Below are 22,248 nucleotides of genomic sequence, written 5' to 3' on the forward strand. Positions count from 1 at the left end.
CATATGGTTTTCTGGAATCTAATCTTCTGCTTTGACAGATGTAAGAGTTGAAAACGTGCTGAAATAAATTTCTAATTTGCTGCCTTCCTAAATTGGCATACAATCCAAAACTTTCCAAACCAACAGCAGTGTTAAATTGGCAAGGTTTTTTTCAACCAGCAAAACTGACTTAGGATTCAGATCAGTAGGATCGTGTTAGATTAATTTCTCTTATTGTATAGAAATGTAAATAACAACAGAATCTGGCTGACTGTAGCTGTTGGTGGGGAAAGGTAGTTCTGTGTAGGGGAAGTTCAAGTAGTGGAAAGACCTCATTGGTACAGGATGATAAAAGAACTAAGCCTTCTTCTGGCACCTAATTCAATTGATGATATTGTGCTTGAATGCTGGAAGAGGAAACTGCTGGCAAGCTGACCTGATTTATAAGGTACATGCTAGCTGTTTGCTGATGTGGGAGTACAGTTCCCTTGAGTCCATGGTCAGAGAACTGGTAAGGATTTCCTTGTTCTTCATAATCAAGGACAAGGTTTTTTTTATCATGTAGTTGTCCCTCTTTTGAATATCTGCATTATTTTTCCATGTGTAATTATTTGCATAGCAAATGGTTTTCTGGTATATTTGCTGAATACTTGTGATGATGTTAAAGGAGCAGAGTGCATTCTGTAGCAGTTTAGCAGCAACTGTAGCATAATGGTTAGAAACTAGGTGAGCTGGGGCTTAATTAGAGAAGTGGTTTGGAATATTTCTAATTATGGCAGTTGTTGCTTAACACTTCTGGTGAAACTGATGCCCCCTGCTTTCTCTCTGCAGTTGTCTCAGCTGTTCTACCTGTCCTGAGAAAGGCTCTGTGGAAAGAGATCTCTGGTGTACTTCAAGACACAGAAGCATCGGACGATGAGGTCACTGTAAAGCTGCAAGTTCTTTCAAAGTTATTGCCGTCTTCACAAAGCAAAGGGCTGCGAAAGCTTATGGACCAGCTCCCTGCTGCTCTTGAGCAAGCAGGAAATAATGAGAGGTAGGCAGTCCTGTATCCCTGTTCTGTGGTGAAGTTTGATTCATAAAGCATTGTGATAGATACACATGAATGGAAATATTATGAACAGTAATGCCGTCTTCAGAGAATCTGTAGCTTTAAGCTTGGCAGCCGCACAGCTTTAGGCTACACACAAAGCTTGATGTAACATTTTAAATACATATTTCTGCAGTTGGACAGTAGCAGATGCCATCTCTAGAGTGCTTGAAAACTCTGAAGAGCTGCATTCCTGGAGGAGAAGCCTCTTATCAGCCTGCATGAAAGGATTAGTTGTCATGTACAACAGCTGTAAAGATGAAAGCAAGCAAGATGTGGAGAGGCCACTGCTACTGAGGCTAGAAGAATTACTGGTGAGACTTCTTTTTAATGTCCATTGCTGGCATCCAGGATTGTGACTGTATAGATATGTGTTATTGTGCTTTTGCGTTTGTGTCTTGGGTAAATGCAGGTTGGACTTATAAAACAAAAAAATAACTTAAGGCTTCTGAAGGCTTTTAACAGCTTTTTACAAAGTTAATTTTGTCCTTTCACTCCTTGATAAGGACCAGTTTTGAGTTGTTGATGATAGCTTTCTACCAACAGTGCTTTTTGAAAACCAGTGTTCAAAGTGTTTAAGATATAAAAATCAAAAGTTTGGATGTTTTTGTTGATGGATGTTTTTACTTAAAAAAACAAAAGTGACAACATAGAGACACTTCTGGCAAGACCCACCTGCCACATCCTCAGAAGTAGGTGGCAGAAATCTAGAATCTAGTTGAATTTGGTCACAAAACACACCTGCTGGCTCATTCTCTCTCTGTTTTGCTTTTCTTTTTTTTTCACTTGTGTAGGGTAAGCAAATCCATAAAGGACAGAAAAAAATTGGAATTTTCTTCAGGCAGTGGTTGCATTTGACCTCTTGCTGGCTTTTTGTGAGATTCTCTCTTAGGACCTGATTGTGCAGACTGGAGTCTTGCAGGACCTGAGGGGCCATCTCATAACGTTAATCTTGATTGTACAGGCCTGATGAGGTTAACGCTTAGCATTGCCAGGACTGCTGGCATATGCAGTTCTGAGCCTTCTGAAAACTGGTTGTTCATGTTGTGGTCTGTAGTACTCTAGGGAGGATGAATTTTATTAAAGAACATACTGTGCTCCCAGCTCATCCAGCTGTCATACCCGCTTGTCATGTGCAGTTGTTAGTTAAGTACTCTGTAAGTATGTGAAGGTACTCTTCTAGTACCTGAGTCACAGCCTCTTTGACTTGCCAGCATTGTAATCCTTTCGAATTCTGGGAGCCTCGTGAGTTTAAAGATAGTTGTTGGTTGTTTTGTTTTTGGTTGTTTTTTTGGATACCTAGAGACCAGCTGGCTTTTTAATTGCATACAGCTCATGTGCTTCCTCATTCCCAGACCCAACAAAACAATATTTGCAGTTTCATTTGAATCAGGAGGTGGGATTACTGTGTCTAAGAATTTTCTTTCCTGTTGTCCTTTAATTGTCTCATGTCTGGCTTGCATGTTTTTAATGGGTCTATGGAACAGAAGTTGCTGGTCGTGATCTGTAGAAACGTTATATACTAAACATAAGCATCTCTTTCTGTTTACTGCATGCACAGAGCTTAGTTGAAGAAGTGGACCCAGGTGACTGGTACAGTCTTGTGAAGACGGGACTAAAGTAAGTAACTGAGATGCACCAAAGATGCTGTTCAGTTCGTGTGGCCTTGTCCTGCACCCTGGATACATCCTGTCTCTCTTGAACTCACTTAGATTTGATGGTGCTATTTGCTTCTCAGGATGAGCTGTTTTCATTGAAGTCTGAGCACTGGGATTTTGTGCTCCAGAGTGAATAACTAACACTGGATAGTTGGACCACCTTCTTGATTGGCGTAAAGAAGTCTCGTGCTTATTTATGCTCCTTTTCATTTAAGATATTTCTTACATACTATTAGGATGAAAATAAATCAGATCTTTCACCGTTAATGTAAACCACTTACAGAAAAGAAATCAAAGGAAGTTGGTATTCAGGATAATCATAGTTTTTGCTGAGGTAAAATCATTAAATATGAAGGGCTGCTGTCTGATGGATTAGTAGGAGAAATTCTCATCCTTTGTCAAGTTCATTGCAGCTACAAGTGTGACTGTGTCCTATCCTCTTACCTTTTGTTGATTAAGATACCAGTTATTACCTAAAAGGAATTAAAGCAGAATGGCTGAGGGAGAGACGTTCCGTAACTGTTTTGTGATCTTTACTTCCGAAGGTACCGCTACAGAGATGAAGCATTTCTGAAGTTCCTGAACACTGCTATTCAGTTATTATACAAGGAAGAATCCTCACTTAGTCAGAGATTAGTCAAGCTCTCCAAACTTCACATGATGGTCACGCACCATTCTCTATTTTTGTCAGCCATGCTGAGGTCGAGAGAAGAAGATGGCACGAACATCCAGACAAGAGGTATATTTTCTTCTCCTTCCTTCTTTTTAACTATATTTAGTAATCTTATCTTTCTCCTATTATATTCTATCCATCCAGGAACCTATCCACCCACATATACTTGCAGAGCTATTAGATAATTCCAGAATATTAGCATTTAGTTTTAAATTCTACCTGTGCTTGGATTCAGGTGTTCACATTTGTTTTGTGGTTGCCAGATTTAAACTCTCACATTTTCAGAAACTCTGTTAAGGCAGGTTTATGCCTCTTTTTCTCCTTTTTAAATCTTGTTGAAGTCTTGAATTGATTCTTTTGGTTTCTGTGAAGTTGTAAATAAGATCATTGAAGTGCATGCAGGCTCTTTGAGAATTATGTGACAGAGGCCCTTATTTTAGAAATGGTTAGTACAGAGGATTTTAAGTTGTTTGCAAACTCTATCTCAAATATTAATCTACTCCATGTATATTTGATATTCCTCTTGAAAGCTTGCACTGTCCTTCCATGAATAATACAAATTGGGTCCTAACAAGTAATAGATTTTGTATGTATGTTGCCATCTGAATGTATTTCTGCAAAGCAGCAGAATGGATTGTTTGGAGCTAACTTTAGTAATTAATAAGCATGGTGTCAAAAGTGCATTCATTTAGACCAGTGTCTTTATGATGTGTATTATTTTGGTACATGCCTGTAGATACTGGGTGAAATAGCCTGTGTGTTTTCAGATACTGGGAGCAGAGAGATCTGCATTCACATCTTGAATCTGCTACAGATAACCTACTTGACTTTGAGTAACCTAATCACTTGCTCATCTGTTCCTCAGCTAGTCATAAAACAAAGGCGAATAACTTTTGTACAACTCAGGACAGAGTTACTGTAGCTTGCTAAATGACTCTGCAGTGAAGACAGCTCTTTACATGTATGCTGTAGAAACATTTTGATAAGTTACTGCAGCTAGAGCATGATCTTCTATGTTCTGGAGTGCCTTGGGAAAGTTGCTGAGATGTGTGTCTTTACTCCTTGCAACTCCTGTTACCTTAATCTTTCCCAAGAGAGGGTGGAACAGTGGCAGGGCAGAGTAGAGTGTGGAACTTCATTTTTTTTTTTCCCAAGGTAACAAATGTATGTCCATAGAAAAGTTTGGCAGGGAGGTATGCCACGTTGTGAAGCTTGCTTCACAGTAACATCTGCTTGTTCACCTTGGAAATGCTTTTTAAACTTATTCAAAACGTGTTCCTTTTTTGCCTTCAACTGTCTCCTAATCGTCCTTTGGTGTAGTTGTGAAACTACTTAAACCTGCATGCATTTATTTCAGAGGCACTGGTGGATATCCTGCTGACAATTGTGAAACTTGACCCTTCGGTATGTGAGAGCAGTCACCTTGCTGTGCTGCTGGGAGCCTATGGGGCTACACTGAGTACTGTAGGTATGTTAGCCTGGGAAAGGTACTCCTACTAGATCTGTTTCTCATCTTCATAGATGACTGACTTTAGCTTTTTTTTTTTTTTTTTTTTTTAGATCAGAAGATACTGCTGCTGCTTCAGTTATATGAGAAGAATAATCAAAGTCTTATAAATTCCAGGTAAGTTGACCTCCTTCCTTTATTTGACCTATTATATGCAAGTAAGAGGTCTCACAGCTGGAATTTTTCCAGGGTCTTATTTTTAACCGAGAAAATAAGTGAGCAAGGTCAAACTTGGAGGTGAATGTTGCTTTTTGAAACATTCTTCATATGAAAATGGGAAAATGGATAAAAGGTAAAATTCATATTGCCCAGGCTTTTGGACACGGATCATATATGGGTATCTGCAGCATCAGTGTTTGATGAGTGCCCCGGTCAGTAGAAGGCCAATATGCTAGTTGCTAGTATAGGATTCCTTCCTGTTCTCTTGGTATATATCATTTGCTACTCAGCATAACCCTTGCCCTTGCTCCTGTGAGCATGACATTCTGTTAGAGCCCTTTGCTGTAGAGGGGAGGAAGACACCAGTGAAGAAGTGATGTGTAACCTTTTGTATTAAGATGCATGTAGCTAGAGGTCAGATTGGACAGGTCTCTGAGCACATGATCTAGCTGTGGGTGTCTTTGTTCATGGCAGGGGGGAGTTGAACCAGATGGCCTTTAAAGGTCTCTTCCATATCAAATGATACTTAAAAGTACCAGCTCAGGCAGTTGAAGAGGGACTGGACTCTTAATTAGAAGCCTAATTTCCTTCCTGAGCTTTGCCTGAGACTGTAGATAATCTTTGCAGACTATAAAGTGGAACAGTAAATGAAAGTTCTTGTTAAAAGACAATTGAAGTAGCTTCCAGAAGCCAGGGCTTTGGCAGTAGTTGCATGCTGCATAAATCTTCACCAAAAGTGTTTGCCACTGGGAGGGTGTTAAATGGAGGAGACTGTTCTCAGAGGCAATTAGGACCCCAAACATTTATAGTCTTTTTAAAGAAGAAACAATTTCATACTGTACCCTGAAGTGAATTGGTGACCAGACACTGGCTACTCAGCACTGAAGAGTTTGAATATAGAGCACATTCAGGAAAAGTGACTACCCAGCAGATCCCAGCTTGTGTTACAGGGCATTCAGGATCTGGGTGATAAGGAGCCCAACGCCATCCCACCACTTGTTTCGCTGACAGAGGGGCATGCTGGTGGCAGTACCCACATAGTAAATGACAGTATCAGTGTCAGTACAGTAAGTGGGGTTTGAGGGGCAAGTCGGGAGGAGTGTAAGAATGTTGTGTCACTGAAACACTGTGATGCTGGTTTGAAATATCAGTTGCAGCTGAGACAACGTTCATTGACTAGATATTGATCGCTCTCTCCATGCAGTTGCCATCATTCTTACCTGTATTTACAGCTTATAAGAAGAAGCCTCTTGTGAGAATGTAAGCTCTGACTTGAATTACCAGGTTAGGAAATAGTTAATGAGACACCCTCAGACTGAATTTGAGAAGCTTTTGGATGGATGAAAAAGGTGTTGCCAGGGAAACGAGTTCTAGTTTCAAGTTGCCACAGAATAATGAGAAGAAGTGAAGGGAAAATTTAAATACTAATTTATAGCCTCTGTAATTACTTTTTGCTTGGTGCTATCAGCCTGTTGACTAATGCCTTTACTTTTAACAATGTTTAAGAATCCTGCTGTGGGGTCCAGCTGCTGTGGAGCATCACAAGACTTGCAAGAGTCTAGGGAAGTCACTATGGCAGCAGCCAAGCATGGAGGAGATTCTGTGTCTGCTCGATCGAGATAAGATGATGAAGACAGTTCTGTCTTTCCCTCAGCATCGCCGTCTTTTGCCATCAGAGGTGCTGTGATTCAGAGTGCTGAATAATCCTTCCTGTGATACGAAAAAAGCCTTTCACTTCAGTCCTTCTTTTTGTTTTGCATTCATTTAATATATTGCAATTCGTTTACATCAGGATAGACACGTACATTCATAAAGGGGAATTAATTAGCTAGGAGCACTTTGCTGAATGCTTTTTTGTTTTGTTTTGTTTTTTTTTTTTGCCTGAAATGAAAGAATTATTTTTCAAATGATTTGCAGTAAGACCACATCTTGTCTATAGGTGTGATTATATATTGCCATGTGTAACTGTCATCAGAATTTGACTTTTAAAGATGTTAAATTTGGCTGTCCAAGTATTCACTGACAGTGGGCTTCTTTTTGTCTTTGATAGTTTGCTAAAATGCTTCTTTATGTTTTTCTGATAATTTTGAAACCATGTTAGTGAAAGCTAAGTATAAACTGAAGCATGCCTTGGCCCAAGTTGTGTTAGATTTAGATTTAGATTTAGGCAAGATTTAGAGTTGCTGCTGTACAGTGGAATGAGATGGTTGGGACAGTTTGAAACCAAGCTGGAAATCAGTGTTGTTCCTTACATCATCTTGGTTTGGATTTGGTTTCAGGAGGTACAAGAGTCACTGTATAGAGATGAAAGTGTCAAGGATCTTGATGATTTCTATGATCCATGTTTTCTGCTTCAGCTCTTCAGTGAATTGACCAGACCAGGTAAATTGAGTGTTCCCTTTTTGACATTTTGTCTGATTTTACTCTACTGTGGGAGCTGCATGGCTCCATCTGTAGTGCTGTTATTTAAAGTCTGAGGGTTAATACTTCAAAGAAATCACATTGCTTGCTTTGGAAAGGAGAAATATATACATGGTTTAACCACCTACTGAACTGCAGTGTAATTTCAAAGTGGCTTAAAAGGTAACCTGGCATAATTGCTCTTAAAGTCTTTTTAAAGCACTTTTCCAAATAGTGCAGTATTTCTAGTGGGATTTAGGTACTTAGAACTATGTAGCAGCATAGGCAGCAAGCTGTTATTTTACAGAACACTAAGTATTCCCTCATAATGTTTTCAAATGTAGCTATTGAACCCTGTGTAGAGGGGCTGATCTGCTTAAAATGATGAGAGGTTTTTAAACTGGAACTAAAAACAGCTTAGAGTTAAAAATTAGATACAGATTTATATTATCTTACCTTTTGAACTTGATTCTGTATAGTCCAGAGAACAGGGCAGTGCAGTTATAAAACAAGCACAAAAGAGATCAGTAGAGAATATTCCCAACTGGAAAGCTGTGTATTTTCTGGTGAATATGGAGAGCTGTATCCTGCAGAACAGGCAGGACAGTGCCCCAGCTGCAGTCCATCACACAGATGTGTGGGGCCATCATGGATGTGACTATGCCTGTGTTCAGTATTTTTGGAAAGTTTAGTGAGGTCTGCGTAGTGCTTGAAAACTACTTGCTTAGCCTCACTTAGATTTTTTTTTATGTGACTGCTTTGTGTATGCGCATCCCTGCTGTTACTCACCTGCACACTGCCTATTTCAAGGGCTATTAAAAATGAAAGTGGGAAATAGATTGTAAGGCATTTCTAACCACCTCCCTCCTGATGCTGATTGTGGTTAACCACTGTGTACCTAATGGGTTTTGTTTTCCACAACAACATCACAAGCAATTAGCTGGTTGATAACTGTCTATCATTGAAATCACTCTTGGTCTTTCCTTGTTCACTTAAACTCTTACAGTGCAGTTTCTGTTTTGTATGTCCTCATCCTGTATTTAGTTGCAAACTGCTCTATGTGACTTTGTGAGTGTTCCCAAAGAAGCCTTTTAAAAGGCACAAGTGATTTGTGCGTTTGAGTCCCATGGTGCTCCTAAACCATGTCAGCTGCTTTTGGAATTCCTCATTCTTTATTTATTTGCTCTTTGTACTGGCTGCACAGTGCCCTGTGCACAGATGTTATACAACTGCTGGATTTATAAACATAGACGTACTGCACAGTGTTTCATGCTAACTGGGTAAAAAGTGAGTCTGGAGTTGGGCAGATAGCAAGTTCTGTCTAAGTTTAGCTCTGATAAGCATCTTGTGGAAAGCTTCTCCATCATGATTCTCAAGGTACTTTAAACAAACTGTATGTCAGAGACAGAACTTTTTTTTCTTTTCATAATAGCTTGTTATTTGATGTTAGTTGTTCAGTGTGCTCTCCAAGGTCAGCTGGATGGAAAATATTATTGCATGTTTTCAGTGAGAGATGGTTTTCCTAATCAATCTCTTTGTGACTGTTAAATACAGATAGCACAGGAGGTAGTCTGGAGGTTTTACATCAAGTCATTGCCAGCCCCAGTGAGTAGCAATGGCACAAGCCAAGAACACACAGCCCCTAAAAAAGAAACTCAGCATCTTGATGACAAAATGCTATGGAAGATAAATAGTAGGTTCAAGAGTGTTTTCTATTTGGCTGGTTACTGATCACTGCTGGGTTACAGCCTAGCACTTTGGTAGGAACATGCCTTACCAGCAGAATCACCCATGCTTGCATGGTCACAGTAGTTTTTCTAAAGTGGCTAATGACTTATTTAGATATTACTCTCTTATCCATTGTATAATGAAAGCTCTTTAGTTGCAGGTAGGTTTTCTATTGTCTGTGCTGATCTTGCTTTCATGCACGGACTTACCAAGCACCCAGACAATAATGAGGAAGAGAATTTTCCCTCCTCTTCTTTCTTGCACTTAGCTTTCCTGAAACAGTAGGATATGAGATATCTTAAGAGAATTTACTGCTAACTTTGCATGGTCTGCCAGACAAACTCATATCTGTCTGAAAGAAATGAGTAACCACCTTAACTTCAGTGTTTATTAAAGAATTCTTGCTGAGTGATTTGCAGGATGCTTTTGTTAGCTGAAAGAGCTGTTAGCTGAAGGCTCTTGATGAAACAGGAGCTCGGGGAAGTAGATCTAGAAATTGGTGTTTATGAGTGGAAGTTCTAGGAAGGATTGTAGTGCTGTTATATACTTTACAACATGTGAGTATGATGCACTGGATGTTTTTCTCTCTCTTTCTCCTCTGCTCACACAGAATGTTTAGTGGCATGTCACAAGTTTGTTGAAGTCAATGCCTTGGGCCTAACGGTGGCTGCCCTTAGTAGCTATGATTCCAACATGAGAGCAGCAGCATATTTTGTCCTGGCTTCTTTTCGTTCTCATCTGGAAGGAGCTCGCTTCCGAGAGCAGAAACAGGTAAGGCTGAGCTCCACTGAGAGTTTGCCAGGTTAGACATCTTAAGTCATAGACACTTAGGGGAGAGTTGCTGCCTTACTAACCAGCCTGCTTGCACGTGGTAAGAGCCCAAAGCAGCTTCTTCTGTTCCATTACTTGTCTTCTATCACTTTTGCGTTTGTGATTCTGAATTCATTGGGAAGAAAAAGAGGGGAAAACACATTTAGAAATTCATAACGTCTTCATTTGTAGGAACAGAAATCCCAGTGGGGTTGGTATTTGATTATGGCCTTGGTAATATCGTAAAACCCTACTTCTGTATGTATGCTCTGCTGTTGTACTTGTTTGGGTGGTAGTTCAAGCTTTATCTCCCCTGGGTTCTCGTGTTGCAGTTGCTGTATCTCATGGATGCTGTGCAAAATGGAATCAGGCAGCAGAACCTCAGATTTACCTTCTCCCTAACCCTCTACATTGCTCGTGTGGCACAGCAGATGCTGAAGCCAGGTACTGTAACCTATTGCACATGTTGAATTTCTGGCATGTTAAAGAGGAGGGTGGGTGTGCATGGAGTGATGTCCTTGATTGACGTTGGAGGCTGAGTTACTGTGAGAGTGGCAGGAGCCACGAAGCATGCTTTCCTGTATTTCTGAGAAAAGCTTTCAGTGTTTGCCTGGACTGCCTTATTGCTGGAAGACTGGGAAGTGACTTTTTGCTGTGTCCATTAAAGAAGGCAACTCTACCTCCTTGGTCTACCTCCTTGGAATTTTGGGGGGGAGATCATTAAAGGACTATATAAAGTCTGTGTGTCCTGTTCAGCAGATTAGAGTCAGTTGGCCTGAGTAACCCTTTGTCCTTAGGCACTGAATCAATTAAGTCATCTTTGCAAAGGAGAAACGGCATCAAGGTTACAGGGGACCTCACAAAATCTTTAGCTAGATGCTCTGTCCAGGGCAGGGCCGACCTTGAAGACAGTTAATTGTGCTCAGGGCTTTACCTTAGGAAACAACCAGTCTTCCAGACTGAATCATAGACGGCTCCCAAGGATGGGAGGTTGCACAACCCCTGTGGGCAATCTATTCCACTGTCTTGCTGTTCTTAAATGGGAAAAAGTTATTCCTAACATTTAGTCTGAAAGTGTCATGTTTTAACTTATGTCCATCGTTTCTTATCCTCTCACCTTGTTTGATATGCCACATACAAGCTCTCTGGGAGGTTTGCATGGGTAACTGCACCTGAAATTGAGGCCTTTAAATACCATTTGTCTATGAAACGTTGATGCGACACGTACTCCTACTTTTCATTTGCTCAGTAGCATTTTTCTTACATTATTTCCATGTTTCATGAGCACAGCTGATGCCACAGAGTTGTGAGGTGACTGTGAATGTGCATAGGACTATACTGAACATGTCTGGAAGGCAGTCTCTATTGGGATACCTGCTTTGTCCTGTGGGATGATGCCCGACCAAACGTCAGCAGCCCTGGAAAAAAATAGTTGAGTTTGAATTTCCCCTCCAAGTAGTCTGGTCCAGCTCAAACAATACAGTCAGCCTTAGAGCACAAGCTCTCCTTGCTGTAGCTAACACACTGTTTTGACAGCTAGCTGAAAAACTGGAAAATACTGGTTCCATTTATTTTTCTGTGTGGTTGTATATTGGGTTCATTGTCCTCCTCCTCAATAACCAGCCATTGTTTCTCTTCACAGAGGAGCACATGTATACAAAGATCAACAGGTTCCTTCTGTCACACCAGTATTTGGACCTGAGGAAAGTACCAGGGTTTTTCCAGCTTTTCTACAGTTTTGACTTTGAGGTAACTTAAGAATCCCTTCATAGATATCCACTTATTCTTCCAAAAAGAATACAAAAACGACATAAAAATGCAATCAAATCTTATTCTTTCAGAGATAATTAATTAGAGAGATCGTTGCTCTGTATTATATGTAAATGGGAAGTATTATTTCTTTTTCCTTTTTTTTTTTTTTTTAATAAGAGCAGGTAATGAAATCATGAGTTGTGCTGCGTACTGTACAGCACAACAAGCAGAATGTTCTGCCCCAGCTAATTCAATTCACGTTTCAGTTTAATAATTTAAACTGGAGATTGATTGAGATATTTTAGAAATAGCAACTTTACAAGTCCCATTGTCAGTGCATATTTGGGCCGTAGAGTAGCTGTTCTTGGTGGATGTAGTTATTGATTAAATGTAATGGAGATGAAAGTGGAAAAGTCCAGAAGAAGCTGCTGAGCACTGTGCTGGCATTCCCAGGCTACTGGTTTGTTGTGCTTAATGAGCAGTTATCATTCTGAAACGTTTGATGGTGCTGTTTTTTATGACTTGTAGCACAAAACAGAACGTGACTGGGTTCTCAGACTTCTTGGGGAAGGGCTGCGTGATAAACACTGCTACCAGCTCTATGATTACCAGAGGATCTTCCATGTTATTCTTTCCTTTTTCAACAGTCCTTTGTGTGATGAAGGCTCACAGGTAAGAATTTAAAGATAAATAAAGATAAATAAATCAAGTGATGTGGTTTTGAATATCTTAAATATGAAGCAGAATGGATCAGTTGATTCTTCCCTTTCCCTCTTGAAAATTTTTTCATTGTTGATTTTGTACATGTTGAAGAGGGAAATTCTTATGTCTAAACCAGTCACATATATGAGCCCTGAAATTAGGAGAGGACCCTGCCCAAGGAAGCTGGGGGTGCCCATTCCTACAGGTGTTCAAGGCCAGGTCGGATGGGGCCCTTCACTCACTCTCATCAGCTGATGGTCTGGCTGCACAGTCTTATTACTTCTGCTTTGTGGAAAACATTGCAGACTTTAGTTTTGTTGATACCCTAATTAGCATGTTATCTGTGCAGTGCATTAAGAAGAAGAAAGTTCAGAGGTCATCAGCTCTTAAGATTATAATCGTCCATCCTGAGAAATCCACTGTTTAAAGTATCTCACTTAACTATGACCATTTTGGACAGAGAGAAAGCTGTCTTGCTTCCTTGAAGATGAGTGTCTGTGTGTATGAAACATTGGAAAGAGAATGTCTTTTGTTCTCTGAACGTGCGGTGTTTGGGGATATATTTTAAGTTGATTGGATTCCGGATACCAGTCAGGTTGCTAATTACATCCTTCCGAAAGATGAATAGTAACTAGATGTTGACTATATACTAATTTTGTAAAGAACAAATTATGTTTTCTGTTTCAGAACCACATTCTAGAAGTGCTACAGAATGCTGCCTGTGTCACTAGAGCTGCTTATGAGCTGATACAAGACCACAGCCTCCTAACCTGGATACTGCATATCTTAGAGAAAAGGTAACTAGGGAAATATTGGTGAAATGAGAACAATTCTACTGTCCCACGTACAGGAAATAATTATGTAACTGAATATGAAAACAAAGGGTGGCAGATACAGAAATGACTCTGTTAGTGGTCTTGATATTTGGCACCTAAGGCCATACTGGCAGAACTTGCTGAACTATGAAGTGTTCCCTAGTGTATCTAAAAACAAAATCAAGGCACTTTCAAATTGCAGTGGGAGGAGAGTTTCATGTTTCTGAACACCTTAGAAAAGAAAAGAGTTATTTTTGTGTACCCAAATCTCTCTAATACCCACACCTCACAACCTGGTGTAGGACCTCTGAGTACTTGTGTGACACTGATTTTGAGCTCACTGTAACACTCCAGTTGCTTCTCTGAGATGTGTGCGCACATGTGCACGTATATGTGCACAATCTCTCTTGCATAGATTCTCCTGGCAGGTTCAAGCAAGTTGTCAGGATCATCTGTGCTGTGATCAGCCTGAACAGGTCCCAGTGAATACCCCATGATGGTAACAGCAGAGTGCAAACAGTTCTCAGGAGCTGGTACTAGGGACAGCCACCTCTCTTTGATATCATGTAGTATATTTGGAAGACTGTGTGTTTGGCTTCTGGCACTCAGTGGTTACTTGGTGGTTGCCCTTTTGATGAGTATTCTTCTTGCATCCTCTGTGCAAAAATGATTGCTTTTTTTCTTTCTTTTTACTTTTCCTCCTTAATAAATGTAACTTCTGATACTGTGCCGTAAGCATTGCTGCTGTTGCTTAAAGCCTTAGGAATATAAGGACCCAAGATGTCTTGAACAGCAATTGCTTTAAGGAAATGGTGGCAGTGGCTGCGACTGAATGGATTGCCTTGCCTTTGTAATGAAAGGTGCAAGTCAGCAATCGCTAGCCTTGTGCGAGGGCTGTAATGCACTGCTGTTCCCCAACTGCAGTGTGGCAGGAGGAGGTGCTGGGTTTTTCCCTTGTCTGAGGGCAGGCAGCAGCCTGGGTCTCCACTGCTGGTGCTTTGTGGGTCTCGAGTCCTGACAGGTCCTGGCTGTGAAGTAGCTGCTCTCAGCATGCACCAGAATGCAGCCCTCTCTGAAATACAGACTGGTTTCTGCTTAAAGTCTGTCTTCCCTATGGGTATTTATTCCTTTGCTTGTTGGTTTTTCAGGTTTCTGGAAAACAAGCTGCTAAATAGAATCATTTCCTTAGTCCATGCTCTGTGGCTGACAAATATAGGAGGCAACAGAGAAAGCAAGAAAAAGCCACAGGAGAACAGGAAGCTTCTTCCTATTCAGCTTGTTAATGAATTTCTGTATGTTTTGATCACTTTAGTTAAACTCATTCGGTAAGTTGTTTTTGTTGTCGTTGTTTTTCTTTTTAAAGAAGTTTGCATACTGTGCTCTGTCCAGTTTGAAATTTACGAAGGCTGAGAGAATGTCTCAGTCTCTGATGAGTGTAATGCTCTTCTCCCCTTCAGTCTGAATGTCAGCTCATGAACCTCAGTGAGATTTTCAGGAAGATGTAGCTGCTGGAATATACTGGGAACAAAATGACAACTGTTGCATGGTTACCATCAAGTTCTACATCCTTAGTAATTAGCTATTTTTAAGCTGCTGTGTTTTAAGCTGTTTTTTACTTCTGGATTAGTGCCTGCAGTTGGTGGTGCTGTTTGTTGCAGGGATCTTTCATGCTCTCCAATGTGTTGGGCTCTTTTTGTGTCTGAACCATGCCTGCAAATTATACAAAGTCATGCAGGGTTCTACGCAGCAGTATTAATTAGGTGTTAGTCCCTTCTCTGCACACTCAATGAGCCCACGTGCAGCAGCTGCAGCAGGGAAAGCAGTAAGCAAACAGGTAGATAAACAGTTCTGTTTGAATTCCTAATAGCACCTGCAGCTCTTCATGCAGAGAAGTATTGCCACAATTTCGAGAAGCTCTACTTATTTTCTTAAAATTCTGATGATACATGCAAAATGAAATGAAGTGCCAGACCTCTGGCCTCTTCCTTGTGTGCCACATGCCTTTGGATGTTGCAGCTGGGAGGGCAAAGGCTGTGTTCCATGAGCTGTATGCCAGACTCCAGTTGCATGAAGTGGGAATGAAATTAATACTGGTACCTTGAGAAATAGAAGTGGAGAATTGTAAGAGGAGAGTGGAAGGAGGAAAACCTGTGTTTATTATTGCATTTTACTCATTAGCATCTAGAAAAATACATGGTGCTGTTTCTATTTTTATAGGACTAATTTAGATCAAGCCAAGTTGGCACAGTTTTTCACTACATTCAGTTCTGTGCTGGGATATCGTGCTCTTGTTGTGGAAGCCTTTAAAGAAATGAGTCGATTCACTGTGAATGGCAGTGTTCTCTCAAACAAAGACATCCTGCTGTTGTTGCATAAGTGGAGCATCATTGAAAAAGACCTGCAGCTCCAAGAGGATGTACAGAATCTTGCTCAGAAATACCAGATCAAAGAACTGCTTAGTAAGTACTAACAACATTGAAGGAGATTAATACTGTTAAGGTTGCTGTATGTTAACCATGCAAGTTAGGCAAGCTTCCTAGAAAGAAGTATTAATAACTATAGTCAATCAGATGCAGCTTGGGGGAGGAGGAATGGAAATGGGGGAAGCCAATTTTCAGATCTATACTGTAGTGATTTCTAATTTTAACACAATTCTGGAAGCTTTAGAGCAGTCAATTCTCAAAAAGTGAAAGAGCTTTAAAATAAAACTTGGTTGGAGATTTAGTGCACTTGGTATGTGGAAAAATTCACATCCCACACTTATCAGCCATACTCAGTCAGGATGCAGCTGTGTTGGAGCAGGGCATGCTTTGCTCTTTTAGCCTGCATTGTTAAAAAGTTTATCTATGCTGGTGTCTCCTTCCTTGAGCTGGTGTGTGCTGTGACTGCACTAGCCTGAAGAGTTGTGGTGTGTGAATTTCTCATGATGTGGTGTAAATAGTCATAAAATCACAGAATGGTTTGGGCTAGGAGATCAAAGCCACCCACCCCAACCCCTGCTGTGGGCAGGGCTGCTCCCCACCAGCTCAGGCTGCCCAGGGCCCCATCCAACCTGGCCTCAACACCTCCAGGGATGGGGCACCATAGCTTCCCTGGGCAAATAATGTAGCCTTACTGGCAAAACTGCATCTCATAGACCTCTGAAATGCTGCTGTGATTTCACGTAGCATTGGGCCAGGGCGTCACTGGCCTTATTGTTCACTTCAAATTTAGGTGATCCAGTTCAGAAGAGTTTTTCAGTGTGGGAGTCACTGCAGCCTATTTGCTCTGAATTGTGTAAGCTGTTAAATGAGGCTACTGCTTACCCTTTAGCAACTGAAAGTCTGATCCAGACTGATCCAGTCTTTCTCGAATAATTTGGTACAAAAAAGTCCTTTGGAGGACCTGGTGTTTATTGTGATGTTGTTTGTCTTCTTACAGAAAATATTAAAGAAAAGAGCAAATCCCAAGCCTCATCGCGTCGCAGTCAAAAAAGGAGAAAGACAGAAGACTGCATGGCTGCAGATCTGAACATCTCTGAGCTGGAGAAATGCAGAGAGGATCTGAGCACCATATTTGTCCACTGGGAGCCCGTTTTCCCAGCGCTGCCTACCAAACATTCAGAAGAACCCCTCAAATCTGCTGACCTTACAGATGAAACAGTCAGTCTGACCTGTGCATCTGCATACATAGTAACAAAATGGCTGGTGAAGTCTATGGTTGAGCACAGCCTCAATATGCAGAACGTTTCATTGACTCTGCAGTGGCTGCAGAATTGCATCTTGCCGCACCCAGTGGCAGTGCAGGAGGTGCTCAGGGATGAGACCCTGAGGAACAACATCTACAGGTTTTACAGTCGGATCTGTGAGGCCAGCAGCGGGGCAGTGGGACACTTAAAAGAGCTCTGTTTGTTCAGTTCAATCATGCTTCACCTGATGGATGCTCAGGGCCTGACTAACAACAGCTGTCATGAACTTGTAAAAACATTGTGCCAGTCAGCAATGACGGAAGAGGATGTGAACAAGAAGGGTAACTTGACTCTTCTTTCTCAATCATGTTATAAGGCAGAGTTGTGATAGAAAATAGGTTGTTCCATAGGTATTTTTATTCCTCATAACTGGAGTTCTGTGTCTATTGGTGCTCATCACTTGAACAATGTGAGAGCTGTGTCTCAGGTGTTATGGGTGTGTGGGTTGGCAGAACGGAATATGGCTGTGTTGTAGGGGTTTCTGGTTGTACAACAGTCATACTCCCTGAAAGAAACTTTCCCTTTTGGGATTTTAATGGAGCTGAGTGAGGTATGTAAAATGTAACTCCAAGGGTAAAATAGTCTGCAACAAATAAATCCACATGGGTTCTGATCCAAATACTGTTCATTGTGCCCATTGGATTGCAGAAGGCACAGGTCAGATTCCAGACGTTTTAATTTAAAGATGTTGGCAGGGTGTGCTAACAGGAAACTGTTACCTTTCCTTACTATGGAGAAGGTAGTTGGCATTGTATGAGTGAATAACTCGCACGTATTCCACCTAGAAAATAGTTAGGAAGCTTTTAAAATATAGTTGTCTAGATAAAGTGGGTTATTTTGTTACTGCTATGTGGGACTAAAAAACTTATCTGTTCTGATTGTTTTCTGTTTATTCTTCCACAGCTGTTTCTGTGTTCCTGACTTCTGTTTACATCGGAGACGTGTGGCTTGGAGCACAGGAGCCAGATATGTTAATAACCCATGTCAAATTGATCTGCAGTAGTACAGATGATAAATTAAATGATGATGACATGGAAACTGATAAACAGGGAGAAGAAGCTATTATACCTCTTTGCAGAACCCTGTTCTCAGCTGCACTGGGACACTGATTCAGCAAACTGACACTTATATCTTTAATGTTACGTGCTCTGCCATCACTGCTGTTAGCCATGAAACCCTCCTGAACTGTTCTTCATATGAAACTAACTTTTGTCATAAGGATCAATATTTTCTTACTTTGTGAGAATCGGAGGAGGAGGGATTCATCGATGCCTTTTTTTTTTTTTTTTTTTTTTTCTTTCTCCAGTTATGGGACATAATGCTATTTATATAATTTTTTTTTTTAATTACAAGCATTTTTAATGTTATGAAGAACCAAAGACAACTGATCAGTCCATCATCTCTGGTCTGTATTTCAGTCCCCGTGCAATTAAAACCCATCCTCTCTCCGATGTAGGATGCTGAAAAATGACTGCAGTACTCCACCACAGTTTGGTATAAATGCAGAGAACAAGCGCTCAGAGCTTCAGCCACAATGATTTACTATTTCTTGAAAAACCATTTCTTTCAGGATACTTGATACTAAAACAGATGGCACTGAGCCCCTGGGATCATAATGGTCTAGGATTCTTCTCATTTTTAGATTGCTTTTGAAAGCATTTCTATTTGAGGTGGTCTGGTTTTATTCTCTTTTCTGTTGGTGTTTTATGGTTGTTTTTTTTAATAATTTTTTTTTAATTAAAAAATGCACTGCCCATCACCACTGCCGGAAAACATTCAGCCAAGACTCTCCGTTCTGAGAAGATGAGAGAGAGCTAAGGCCCAAATGACCTTCTGGTGATTGATAAAACATGTGTTTTATTGGAAATTCTCTGTGAAGTGTGATAAATGTTTCTTGAACATGGCCCCAAGGGCAGTTTAACATATCATTCCAGACATGCAAACAGGCAGAGCCTGAACTTGAACCTTTGAAATGTAAAACAGGATTTATTAAATTCACTCATGAATATGTGCTGTGCCCAGGTACTCCATGCACGGTCTGTACTGGGGAAAAATTCAAAGTGCACACTCCTTGTGATCTTTATATAATGTGCCTTTTTTAAGAATAAAGGACTATCTGATGCAAATGAGAATTGCTTCTGTATGCTGTTATCCTTGTCCTAAAGAAGCTGTACTATCTCTATCAAGACTTGGTTTAAAAATAAAAAATATTCTCTTGAAAAAGCTGTACAAGCCCAATAGAGGCTGAAGTGTGGCATGATATTAATATAGAATCACTGGTGTGCAACAACAAAAAAAAAATGTTCTTTGCAAAGAAAAAAGTATTTCACTTAATTTAGAAACATAAAACAGACAAAATGAAACCAGAGGAAGTGCACAAGGCAGGATCTGAAAATGAGGGTTGGAGATGGAAAGAAGCCATCTTGTCTGACTGGAAAAGAAGATGCTTGTGGTACATAGAAGGTTTTCAGCTGTCCTCAGGGGCTGATCACATCAAGAAGTGGTTTATAATGTGATTTGTTTGAGAGAATTAAAGAAATGAGATTAAAACCATTCAACCTGTAAAAGGCTGCAATGTAAAAATTTTTCTCGTGGAACTAGAGCAATTCAACCACTGCCCACATCTATCTTAATTGGCAGTAAATTAATTTTCCCTAAGCCAAGTCTGTTTTGCCCAGATGGTGACTGCTAAGCATCTCCCTGTCTTAATTTTGACCTGTGGGGCAGTGAGAAAGCAGCTGGGTGGGCAGTTGCCTGTAGCCTAAGGCCAATCCTCTGCAATAGCTGACATACTGCAGGACAGTGGTGGTGTACCATAGACCCTTCCAGGCCCTTTCTAAGGGAACAAAACCTAAAGCCTAAATGCCTCAACCCCTTTGTTACACTGTCTCCCAACAAGTTTTTGGCTGTGTGCTTCAGCACTTCCTAATACCTTACATGCTATGTTTGCTTAAGAGAATGGTGCAACTGTGATACTTGCAGGAGAACTCATGTATTGAAGCTCATCCACGTGGAATGAGTAATTGATTAATTAAGACCTGTTTCTGGAAGTAAGTGCATCAGATGCAAGCAGGTGTGCTCAATTATTTCTGCTTCAACAGTTATTGGCACACCTGGATATTTCCCTCTGTGAATGGAAGTAGTGATTTCTCTATGCAGTTTTGTCACTGCTAAAATAAGAAAAATGGCTGTCATGGTTATAGCTGGCTTTTGCTGATGAGCTGCGAGGTACTACAGAAAAGGAAAGTAACATGAGGAGACTGCAGCTGCAACTATGCTGATATACTTTCTTTGCAGTAACACATATAATGCAGGCTAACTACCTGATGTGAATGCACCTAAGGGTGCATCCTGAAGTAACAGTTTTCTGATGGCCTTAAGCATTCAGAATGGCTCAGTTGTGATTAACGTCTTCCTGTTTTGTTGTTTTCTCCAATACTGTTAATACCAAAATATTCAAGATTGGAGGAGAGGATTGCTCATACATGTTTTCATCTATAAATGTTTCGGAAACAAAAGTAATGCGAACAACCTACCAAGTTAAAGCTACTGACCTGTCATGTAAAAAATAGAGAGGTCATGACTTCGCTGGGGATATTCAAGACCTGCCAGGACACTTTCCTGTGCAATCTACTGTAGGGAATTTGCTTTAGCGAGGCATTGGACTCGATGGTCTCCAGAGGCCCCTTCCAACCCCTACCATTCTGTGATTCTCAGTAAACAGATGCAGCTCTGCATGTGGGAACTTCTAAAAATGGCTCTGTCTCTCACTGCTTCTGTGAGCTTCAATATAGTCTAATAATGGAGCAATTAAGAGATTATTATGAAGTTTTTCTGGAAATAACGGTCAAATATCTTTTTAAAAAAGCCCCACGCAGTTGGCTAGCTGTTGAGTGATTTGTGTGTCTGAATTGCTGCCAATGTATTCAGAATGAATGTCAATAAATTAGATGGTGAGTCATTATCTTCAGAAGTTAATCTTGAATTGAATAAATTATGGAAGGGATTCAGAAGTGGAAAACTTGTCCCCTAGATGAGCCTATATTTTAAAACAAGGAGTTTCTACAAATGACATGAGTCATTTGTTTTGCTGTTGTCCTTGTGATGAGAACCACGAGTGCATGAAACTTAAGGGTGTGTTGCAAGGACACATCTTTTGGGCCCTTCTCCCAAAATGCACAGGAAGTCATCAAGGCCAACAGCCCCCAAAGAATATATTGCTTCCTGAAGTACGGGGTGTACGGTAGGCACCAGCAGGTTTGAGTGCAGGTAGGCTTCTTGAGTCGTGAAGTGGATCTCAGCCCCATGATGGGCTGCTGGTATACAACACGTCTGCCATGTTGGAAGGAAAAGACTTCAAGCAGTGTGAGTGAGGTGGAGTGATGTCACGTTTGAGGAATAATGTTTTTATGGGAGTCGATTATGTCTTTGAACCAACTGCATGAGCTACTTTGGGTTGCGCTTTGTTGGCTGATGGGTACAACGTTTCAACAGGGCATGGATGCTGTAGGCTACACAGGTGAAATTCTCACCCCTTTTAAGGCAGCAGGAGCTTTGTTGTCAATGAAAGCCAGTCTGGCCTTTGCCACAAACGTTCATTTATGTCTTCTGAGGGAACTACTTCAGCTCTAGCAAATGGTGAATTTATCTGAGAGGTGGGGAAGGCTGCTGTGATCATCTGGGTTGGCTGAAGGAAGACTTCAGCTCTCTGATAACATCTCTGTCCATATTCTTTCTTTGGTTCCTGCGGCGTTTCCTCATTTTCTCTGTGTATCCATGACTCAGCAGACTTGAAGCTCCATAGGACTCCAAGCCCAATACCAGCGGTAGTCAATTTGCTCAAAAAGCAAACTTCAGAAGAGTTTATCTCAGAGATTTATGAAAAAGGAGTTTTAAAAAACAATACAACTACAAATACATACTTTGTGGTTTGGTCTGTCTCTTGGGTTTAAGGCTTTGTTAACACAACCCAACATATCCACGTCCCCCGTATGCAGCATAGAGCTGCTCTGCTACTGGTTCACTGTAGGAGTCTCTGCTGCCTGCTTGGTGAGGTGGAACTGCTATTTTTTTCCTCAAGTTTCAAATGAATTCTGTGTTGTCCTCAGACAAGCAATTAGTTACACAGTCCTTTTTCTACTCCAACTATCACTGCCTTACTGACTCTGCAATCCTGGTCACACAATTTACTGTAGCTCTAAGGGTTTTTCACCCTCTCTTGGACCTCTGTCTGGTTCTGCCTGGCTTT

The 22,248-nt window shown here is 40.8% G+C and overlaps 1 protein-coding gene across 1 annotated transcript in view; it reads left to right on the top strand.

Moving 5' to 3' along the window:
* The window catches only part of URB1 (URB1 ribosome biogenesis homolog), a gene marked incomplete at both ends in the record, with an annotated part of 44,294 nt that extends 26,185 nt beyond the window's left edge, over positions 1–18,109 (top strand). The window contains 17 exons of the mRNA XM_079536286.1: positions 811–1,015; positions 1,206–1,383; positions 2,631–2,689; positions 3,273–3,466; positions 4,758–4,868; positions 4,961–5,024; positions 6,573–6,744; positions 7,346–7,448; positions 9,805–9,965; positions 10,337–10,448; positions 11,647–11,753; positions 12,285–12,428; positions 13,146–13,255; positions 14,422–14,598; positions 15,491–15,732; positions 16,694–17,281; positions 17,904–18,109. Of these exons, the coding sequence (XP_079392412.1) occupies positions 811–1,015; positions 1,206–1,383; positions 2,631–2,689; positions 3,273–3,466; positions 4,758–4,868; positions 4,961–5,024; positions 6,573–6,744; positions 7,346–7,448; positions 9,805–9,965; positions 10,337–10,448; positions 11,647–11,753; positions 12,285–12,428; positions 13,146–13,255; positions 14,422–14,598; positions 15,491–15,732; positions 16,694–17,281; positions 17,904–18,109 (2,933 nt within the window). The remainder of the gene's footprint in view (positions 1–810; positions 1,016–1,205; positions 1,384–2,630; positions 2,690–3,272; positions 3,467–4,757; positions 4,869–4,960; positions 5,025–6,572; positions 6,745–7,345; positions 7,449–9,804; positions 9,966–10,336; positions 10,449–11,646; positions 11,754–12,284; positions 12,429–13,145; positions 13,256–14,421; positions 14,599–15,490; positions 15,733–16,693; positions 17,282–17,903) is intronic.
* Positions 18,110–22,248: the final 4,139 nt, after the last annotated feature.

This window comes from Tetrao urogallus (genome assembly GCF_951394365.1).
Source record: "Tetrao urogallus genome assembly, chromosome: 1".
Taxonomy (NCBI): domain Eukaryota; kingdom Metazoa; phylum Chordata; class Aves; order Galliformes; family Phasianidae; genus Tetrao; species Tetrao urogallus.